The sequence below is a fragment of the Poecilia mexicana genome, unplaced genomic scaffold, assembly GCF_051168715.1.
Source record: "Poecilia mexicana isolate PSO_F unplaced genomic scaffold, ASM5116871v1 scaffold_17, whole genome shotgun sequence".
NCBI lineage: Eukaryota > Metazoa > Chordata > Actinopteri > Cyprinodontiformes > Poeciliidae > Poecilia > Poecilia mexicana.
Window position 1 is genome coordinate 18,151,108 of NW_028263386.1, and position 9,996 is coordinate 18,161,103.

The 9,996-nt window shown below is 43.4% G+C and overlaps 1 protein-coding gene across 2 annotated transcripts in view; it reads left to right on the forward strand.

The window, feature by feature from the left end:
* Positions 1-9,319, forward strand: part of LOC106905421 (potassium/sodium hyperpolarization-activated cyclic nucleotide-gated channel 2) — a 36,424-nt gene extending 27,105 nt beyond the window's left edge. For both annotated transcript variants that reach the window (XM_014970266.2, XM_088014731.1), the window contains exons 5-8: positions 6,357-6,503; positions 6,729-6,969; positions 7,059-7,223; positions 7,695-9,319. In XM_014970266.2, coding sequence (XP_014825752.1) covers positions 6,357-6,503; positions 6,729-6,969; positions 7,059-7,223; positions 7,695-8,647 — 1,506 coding nt within the window. In that variant the 3' untranslated portion in view covers positions 8,648-9,319. The remainder of the gene's footprint in view (positions 1-6,356; positions 6,504-6,728; positions 6,970-7,058; positions 7,224-7,694) is intronic.
* The last annotated feature ends 677 nt before the right edge of the window (positions 9,320-9,996 follow it).

Genomic DNA, 9,996 nt, shown 5'->3' on the forward strand with positions numbered 1-9,996 from the left:
TAGTGGTAGGTACCTACTGGTAGCTATTATCACCTGTTGCAGAAGAGGTCCCATCTGAAAGCGCAGGAGTTGTCTTTCTCTGTTTAAGTCTGAACACCGGCTGTATATTTAAATATGTATGAGAATTATGTTGTAATTAAGATATATTTTATTTCTATTTGTTTGATCTAAAGTTATTCATATGCTACATTCTGTCTGAAACAGATAGAGAATGAGGTTAGCAGCCTGTGGCACCCATGGCCACCTTACTTGTGTCACCTTACCCAGTGGTAAGGTGGCACAAGTGGCACCTTACCCAGAAGCCCGTGGCACAAGTGACAGCTTATGGCAACTGTCAACATGTTTTCACTGAGGCTGTTTATTGGAAACTGAAATTTGAGACTGTATAAAAAATAGACCAGGGCATATTTGCTTTTTTTAAGGGAACAGAATACTTAACAAGAAATGCAATACTTTGTGCCAGATCCACCATTATTTTCATTAATTATAAATTCATTCATATTAATTCTGACACAGAAGCTGTCACCAAAGAATATTATATTTCTATTCTATTGTTTTCCCCACTAAGCATATTTAAATATGCTGAAGTATGTATAATACAATTAAAAATACTTTAAAAATACAACTGTTTATAAATATGGCTGCATGTATAAGGTTTCCAGTAACAAAACAGCGTGTTATGAAAGATTAAATGTTCAAATACGTCATTGTGCCTGTTAAACATATAACGCTGAGTGGAGCGGTCGAACGCTATAAGATGGCCGCCCTAAATCTCGTGAGCAAAAATAGGCGAGAGGGGTCCGTGAGGCGTGGGAGGTGCCAGTATGAGGTCGTGGCAACCCTTGGAAGGTGCCGAAGTCAGCCGAAGTCAGCCGAACGCAGTGGCAACACTGACAGCTAGACCCGAAAGCAGTGGCACTTGTGGCAGGTGTCAGCGGAAGTGCCAGTAAGAGGTGCCGAGGTCAGCCGAAGTCAGCCGAAGTCACCCGAACACAGTGGCAACTCTGGCAGCTAGTCCCGAAAGCAGTGGCACTTGTGGCAGGTGTCAGCGGAAGTGCCAGTAAGAGGTGCCGAGGTCAGCCGAAGTCAGCCGAAGTCACCCGAACACAGTGGCAACTCTGGCAGCTAGTCCCGAAAGCAGTGGCACTTGTGGCAGGTGTCAGCGGAAGTGCCAGTAAGAGGTGCCGAGGTCAGCCGAAGTCAGCCGAACGCAGCGGCAGCACTGGCAGCTAATCCCGAACGCAGTGGCACTTGTGGCAGGTGTCAGACCTGCCACCGGAAGTGCCAGTACGAGGTGCCGAGGTCAGCCGAAGTCAGCCGAACGCAGTGGCAACTCTGGCAGCTAGTCCCGAAGGCAGTGGCACTTGTGGCAGGTGTCAGCGGAAGTGCCAGTAAGAGGTGCCGAGGTCAGCCGAAGTCAGCCGAACGCAGTGGCACTTGTGGCAGGTGTCAGACCTGCCACCGGAAGTGCCAGTACGAGGTGCGGTGTCACGATTTGCGCCTGCTGTCTCTCGAAGTCGGAGCGCTTCTGTAAGGATCTGCAGGATGTTGTTTTTTTTTTCTCAGCACCTTAAACAACAGCCTCTTTTTTTCTCCTCCGTATGCTCGTCATTGATCCCTCTAGTTACCCAGAGGCAGGCTGACGTTGCAGATAGCGGCCGACGAAAACTGCCTTTTCCGTTGCATTGGATCATATTCGCGTCACTGCTAAGAGGAAGAGGAAGAAGAAGAAGAAAAAATAAAAGCGGCTCATGAACCGACCCTTATCAGGCGGCATCTTCTGGTCCCTTTGAATGCACGTCGGGATTTTAAGCATTTTCTAAGAAGCTCCATTTCATTTAATGAGACTTTGTGAGGCCTCACAGTGTGTTGCCGCCGCCTCTGTGCGCATCTCCGAATTAAAGGCAGACAAGACGAGCGCTGACTTACCGCTTATCTGATCCTCCCGTCTTTCTTTCGGTGAATGTGCTTCATATTGTAATGAGCCGATCTAGCTGGCAACAAATTAAGTGAATGAATTTTGCGCCCCCAAATGACTGTTCGGGGGTAAACCTAAATTAGAATAGTGGAATTCGTGCAATGAAAGAGAGGAAAGTAAAAACAGATGCCTTAATTGGGTTAATGGGGATAATACTTGAGAGGAAGAAAATGCGCAACTAAGTAGGATTTGTCCATAAATGTTTCCTGTGAACGTCACCAAATTCCCAAATAGTAAATCAGACTGAGAAAAGGCGTGCCAAAAATGAAGCAGCAAATGCACATTGTGTTATTAACAATGCCGCTCGGAGCTTTGGGCTCAAAGAAAAGTCATCAGTGTGTCACTATCTGCCGCAGTTCGCTTTTTAATCTGCCTCATTAGTCCAGAATTAGCTGAGTCAGAAGCTGCAGAATCAGCTGTGCGGTCGGTCGCTCGGTCTACCTGTTTTGATATTTCCCCACAATGACAGGCTCACCCAGAGACACACTTTTCCTTACAATCAGCGCTTGTATTTACTGCAGGGCTTCAGCGTTCGCGTCAGCATGTCGGGTAGTTGTGACACGGGGTCGTTTCTGCAGGCTGATATCCATCTGCAGATGTCAGGATGCGGAGTCACTCATGCAGGTGAGAGTTTGTGTCGGGCAACTCAAACACGCCCTGCCGTGTGAAGAAGACGTCTTCCTTCCTCAGTTTAAGGCTGTGAACCACAGCGGGATGTTTAATGCTTGTTTAGGAGTCTCTCTTTGACGTCATCAGTAAAAAGGCATTTTTTTTAATAACATGGTGACATATATTTCCCCCCTCATACCATGCAAACCAATCTGCATAACATGGTTTTCTGGTTTTATATCTGTGAAGATGGTTTTATTATTGGTCGTTTTAATACACCTGAATGGAAAAATAAGAACTGAATTAATTTTTTTCCCCCTACTGCTGCCTGATCAAATAGTAGCATTTTCTTTAATTACAGTAGCTCACAGTGGTTTGAGGAAAAGGAAAAATCAAGTTTCTTGATTTTTGTCATGTTTTTGACAAAACATGACAAAAATCATGTTTTGTGTTGCATAATAAAATGCAACACAGACTTGTTGCATTTTATTAAGATTTTATGTGACAAAGAAAAAAGTAGCCTACAATTGTGAACCGAGAGGAAAAGGAAATGTGGATTTTAATCATATTTACACGCACATATCTGAAAAGTGTGGTTCAGCCCACCACTACTCTGCCATTGTGAAGCACTGTGGAAATCATCAAGTAAATATTGAAATAGAGCAACTTGGATGGTTGTGTCTGCTCTATTGTGCTCCTGTCATGATCTGAGGGAATATGGAAGGTGAAGGTTTTTATTATCCTGAGCAGACAGGAGTTGAAACGTTCAGTCTGTGTACACATATATTCAGCAGAGCACAGCTCAAATGTTTGTTTGTCAATTGTTCTTTCTTTTAGAAGCGGAGAGGCAAGGCCGCCTGTTTCTGATAATAAACAGTTTCCTCTGCAGGAGTTTAGACGTTGCTCTCGAGGACTCAGAGCTCCTTGTTTTGCTTGGGGCCCCTGGCAGGACATAATAGTCGTCTGCAGAAGAAACGAGCCTAAGACCTTGCATTTATTGGTCTGTGTTTCAGTGGTGAGTTGAACCTATCCGAGGTGACGTCAGAGGACGCTGAAACCTTCAGGTTGTGCGTTAGGAACCCCACGATAGGCAGCGTATTAACGGTGTTTTCCTTTGTCCCTGAAAGTTGTGAGTGCTCCCAGTGTCTCCTAGGCTGTTAACTTCTCTAAATTTTTGGACAGCTTTATAGCTTCTGGGTTGAGCTGTGGTCTTGTGAGGCTTTACGTTTGAGCTGTGCTGAAGTGTACACAGTCTGACAGCAAAGTACAAGGAGAAATCTCCACCAGCAGCTAACTGTTCTGTCATTCTCCCCTCTGCAGTTTTAGCTCCTGGTTTATTTTGTTTTATTTTATTTTATTTTTTTCTTATTTTGTCAGCCGCTTCTCTTGGATTGTCATTAGCATAATCCAACAATAGAAGCTGACTGTTTGTGTTTCTGCCATGCTGAACACCTTGTGTTGACCTAGCAGTGAAGGTGGCTCTTTTTAAAGGTTAGGAGTGTATTTTTCTTCACTGCGTACATTAATGCACTAGGAGTTTGTAAAGGACTTCAGCGGGAGTGAGGCACATGTTCATATAAAAGCTGGATGCAGTGACGAGATTGGATGTTTCTGCAAAGTGTCCCTGTTGCGATCAGATGTTGTAAGTCTCCAGGCAAGGATAGTCCTAAAAACACACATGACATACTTCTCCCTGAGAGTGATGTTTAGAGACAAACGTGAAAGACAGGGACTGCGAAATGCACTGCACTGACAAAGTCTCCTAGTAACAATTAGGCCTGTTCTACCACTAGAGCACAAACACTAACAAGATCAGTTTCAGTAGCACAGGAGTTTGTTTTTTTTACCCTCCACCTAAAGCACCACCTGCAGTCTGCTGGGTTTGGCAGCAGTTTGCAGTGGCCTCTCGGTAAACAAGCAGGAAAGCCTCACACATTAATGTTCATACTGATGGCTCCCAACGCAGAGCAAAACCAAGCAGCATTAAGCTTCTTCGCAAATCTCATTTAAAAACTCTTAACAGTAAGACTCATTCAGATCTCATGAAATACACGATTAACACAAATTACAAGCGGAGAACAAGTCTTTTAAAAAAATAATTTGACACCTTATGAGGGATAAGATTTTCACCACTATTTTCTGTAATTTAAAACTAATATATATATATATATATATATATATATATATATATATATATATATATATATATATATATATATATATATATATATGTATATATATATATATATATATATATATATATATGCAATCATGTATGCGGTGGCTTGGATTATTTTCTATTCAGTATTAGAGATCACTGAGCTTCTACCATAAAACCAGGGAACGTGAAAGGTGAAGATTTCATTGCTCTGAGCAGCAAAGTTTTGAAGCCGCTGTTCTGCGTCCACATCTTTTCAACAGAGATGTTTGTTTGCCAAATGTTCTTGGTTTTAGAAGCAAAGGGATAGGCTGTCTGTTTCTGACAATAAACAATTTGCCCTGGAGGAGTTTATGTGTTGCTCTTGAGGACTCTGAGCTTGTAAAACTGTCTGAGCAATCGGACTTGTTTTGCTCGGGGCATCTGGCAGGATGTACAGTGTATTCTGCTGCAGAAGGGAACTGTGCATGTTTGGTTTGTGTTGTTGCAGTGAGGTAAACTCATTGACGCAAACGTCAGAGGGCATTTCTTGATACATTTAGAGAGTGTGTTCATTGTTGTATTAATAATAACCTGCATGTCTGGGCCTTCTACCTTCTTGTGACTGAGGGCATGATTAAATGAAAAACAACAATAAGCAGATTATGTTTTTTCACTTTTTCATTCTGGGGTCCATTCGGACTCTGAATATCACAATGGTCAAAATGATTCATCACTGATACATGCAGTTCTGTTTTTTTTTGTTGTAAGCTTAATGTTTAAGCTTCCATCAGGTTTGAGGCTCAGTAATAGTAAAATTTGCTCAACACCACATATATGTTGGACCCAATAACTAGAAGTGCCGGTGTTTCTGTGTTCATTGTGTTTGTTTGACTTTTTTATATTTTGGTCTGCTCTGTAGGCCTCTGAACTAAGTTGAACTATAAAATACAATCTTGTCTTTCTGATTAACAATACTTGACTTTTCTTATTAAGACCTAAATATTTAATTAAGGTGGCTTCTCTTTGTTAGAATCTATTCATCTCTACATTATTCAGAGACTGAATCAACTTAATGTTTTTCCTTGTGCTTCATTTTTGTTACTTTGCTTCTCGCTGCCGTCCCTGCATACCTTCATTTAGACCAGCTGCCTGTTTGGGGCCAGGCTCCCTTAGGATGGCAACAGAACTGGGCTTCCAAACACAAGTCAGCACAATTACAAGATTAGAGCTTAAATCTCTCAGTTTACGTAGTTGGGTTTAAGGTGAGTCAGAAAGGCATTTGTCCAAGTTTGGGTTGTCCTTAAACCAAGGTTGTTCTTTGTGGGTGAACACTCTTTGCTTCTTTAACTGTGTGCAAATCAATTTGTCGCTTCCTTTGGTCTTTTTCTAGGACGGTATACTTTATCATTCCATTTACCCTTGGACAGAAATAAGTAAATTAAACCATGGCGCACTGAAAAACAATGCAAGAGAGGCCGTGTGCGTGCAACATCTCCGTCCTCGCTAATGTGCAGCCTCTATTGCGTATTATGTTCTCTAATACTGTGGCTGAAAGGGTAGCAATAAAAACTGTTCTTATGCAGAGCATTAAAAGCACATCATGTCTGTTTTTCCCACTCTCTCTCTTAGTACAAACAAGTGGAGCAGTACATGTCCTTCCACAAGCTGCCTGCCGACTTCCGACAGAAAATCCATGACTATTATGAGCACAGGTACCAGGGCAAGATGTTTGACGAGGAAAGCATCCTGGGGGAACTCAGTGAACCTCTCAGAGAGGTAAGATCTATCAACTTGGCCTATTTTCCATAAATAAGCTCAGAGTTTCGATTTTTCATCTGTTAGTTAAACTGAAGTTGATGGTTTCATTCGTAGTGCAGACTTTGTTTTAGCTAAATGTGTGTTTGCCTGGCTTACAGTGCTCCTCCTGTGCCAGGTTTTATGCAGAAAGACCACACACTCTGTATGTATATTTGTGCTTGATTGCGCTTCATTTCTCTTTAGGAAATAGTGAACTTCAACTGCCGAAAACTGGTGGCGTCCATGCCGCTGTTTGCCAACGCAGAGCCAAACTTTGTTACAGCAATGCTGACAAAGCTACGTTTTGAGGTGTTCCAACCTCAAGACTATATTATAAGAGAGGGCACCATTGGCAAAAAAATGTACTTCATCCAGCACGGCGTTTGCAGTGTCATCACCAAAGGCACGCTTGCTATGAAGCTGTCTGATGGCTCTTATTTTGGAGGTGGGATGTCGTCTTTGTCCTGGATTTGATGCTTTTCCTAGGTGCTGTTGCTCTTATGTTTATTCTCAAGCTCTGCCTTGCTGTTTCAGAGATTTGCTTGTTGACGAGGGGTCGACGAACAGCCAGCGTGCGAGCAGAGACGTACTGTCGGCTCTACTCGTTGTCAGTTGACAACTTCAACGAGGTTTTAGAAGAGTATCCAATGATGAGAAGAGCCTTCGAAACCGTCGCCATTGATCGTCTAGATCGCATAGGTACAACAAATATCCAAAGATTTACATCAAAGCATCACTGGGATGATTATGCAAGAATCTGGTAAAGATTCATCTAGGCTAGGCTGAGGGTTAATTCAAGGCAGAAAATATGTTGTCCTAACTCTAATACTGTCACCATTAACGAAGTCTAATGTTTTCAGGCAGTAAATGTAGATGGGGCAGTAAAATTATATGCTTTGTTCTCTGAAAATGACACAGGACACTGTAACAATATATGAAGGTACAAAGTGACTCCATTACTTCCCCTAGGGCTTATTTGAACAGAGGATGTACCTGGTGTGAAGGACATCACATCCTGTATCAAGCTACTGTTGTTTTCTCTTTGCAAATTCTAATTTGCTTGTTTTTATGCATTGTTCAGCTTTTTTATTCCTTCTGTACTGCCCTTGCTTTTTATATTCTCTAATGTTGCCTCTGTTTTTTATTTTTATTTTTTGCTCCTTCCTGCAGGTAAAAAGAACTCTATCCTGATGCACAAGGTTCAGCATGATCTCAACTCCGGCGTTTTCAACAACAGGGAGAACGAAATGATCCAGGAGATCGTCAAATATGACCGCGAGATGGTGAAACTGGTGGATCTGCAGCGGCCAAGGGCCATGTCTATGACTCCCTCTATAGGTGGGATCTTTGCCCCTCCGGGTCAGCCTCAGTCTGGCTCTGCAATTGCCACCCTCCAGCAAGCTGTGGCCATGAGCTTTTGCCCTCAGATGGCCAGCCCCTTGGTGGGCCCGGGGACTTTGCAGTCCCCGCGCATGGTGCGACGGTTCCAGGTGATGCAGAACTTGTCCAGTCCAATCTCAATGTCTCCTCTTCAGTCTCAACCTCCCCAAACACTCGGAGGGGCATTTGGATCTGCTATTTCTAGCCCCCCGGTCCAAAGCCCGCTCACAGCCACAGGACGGACTTTTCAGTACATGGCGAGTGTGGGACCGTCGGGGTCCCAGTTGTCCCTTGTCCAGCACCATGCACCCAGCCCCACACAGACCACCCAGCAGAGGCCCGCCTCACACAAAAGCACCCACTCTCTCCATATGGGTAGTTTGAGCCAGGACACCCGGGCCTTGTCTGCGTCTCAGCCTTCACTCCCCCAGGAAGGAACACCACAGGCTTCCTCTGCAGCCCCCAGCCCCCCGCCCTCCACCCGCACTTCCAACTCCTCCATCGGCCCCCAACAACCTCCCCACCACAACTTACCGGGACCCTCGGGCGTGGGGAGACCGGCTGGAGCCCAGCAGAGGGTGGCCTTTGCCTCCACTCCTCCTCCAGGCGGACCTACTGGGATGGGGGCAGTAGCAGCAGCTGCTGGGCCGGGACCTCCAGACTCCGGAGTTCCCAAGAAAGATTCGATTGTCAGCCTTCCGGAGCTAGACTCTGCCAGATCCCGGCTGTCTTCCAACTTGTGACCCTAGTGGAGTTCAGTAGAGAGGCCTTTTTTTTTGTAGGAGAATCAGTGCGGTTAAGGTCAGTCCAGCTGATCATTCAGCTTGCTAAATGACCAATCAGCTACTGCCAGCGCCACCAGTCTTTCAGCCTGGGTGCACTGTGTGCTGGTGTCAGCAGGAAGAAAGGAGCTGCTCGAAGTATTGAAGTACTTTGACTACGGGGATTCAAATACGATTATATTAGTATATAAAATTAAGGTCGAACTGGTCTGGTCCGCTGTGCCAGCACCTTTAGTCTTAGTATCACCCCTTTCACTCTGCTTCCAAACACCTACTGCATATCGCTGACTTTACTGTAAAGATATGACGAAAAGTATGATTAATGTACCAATTACATACTGTGTAGAATCCATGCAATGCAATCTAGCAGGAGCTGGACTTAAAAATGAAAATCAGGGACTTCAGGTCAAATGACAATGACATTTTAAGCGTTCAAAAGTGTTTTAAATGTACTTTTTTTTTTCCTCTCTCTGTATAAGCTGTCGTAGCAAAAGAACACACATCTTCATATCGTTCAAACTAGTAGTGGAGTTAGTGTTTTAGACCGCTGGTCGATCTTACATCAACGTGTAAATAGTCGATGAAAAAAGTAAGGAAGGACATTATATTCATTGTATCTACCCAAAAACCAAAGTTGAGCTTGAACACCAAGTCTGGTTGTGTCTGTATCAACTAAAAAAGAAACATAGAAGAAAATGCCATTTATTTAACTGCCTTGATTCAACGTTAGAAGCCATATATTTGGTTTGTGTGTATGCATATATGTGAGCGTTGCTGTGTGTGTGTGTGTGTGCGTGCGTCAGAGAGTTTTTGTTGATACGTTTTGGTTCCATTTTCAGAGAAGGGACTCATGCACTCAACGACGCATCGTCAAGTATGACTGGTTGGAAATGCTGACGATGGCACTGCCCTGTTTTCATGAATCATCCGGAAAGAGGTCAGCTGTTTGCTCAACATACTGATTGTAACCCTAATGGCAAAGATGGTTTAATAATCTGAGCTTTACTGAAAGGAAACATTTGTGAACAACCCATACTGTATACTTGCTTGTTTCTGTCTAGGTTCATCGATTAACACATGCAATATAATTCTGCAATACTCTACCCCGCCTATATATATAAATATATATATAAATATGAATATCTATACTTATGCTGTACAGGAAAGTGGACTTGTTTCTTTATGTATTTTTTTTGTTTGTTTGTTTTTTATTATGTGAAATTTTAAAGAATCCAGCAGCTATTGTGGCTTCACTTGAGGTATTGTAATCCAGTGACCATGTTGTTACCTTAACCAAAAATGTGTGAGGG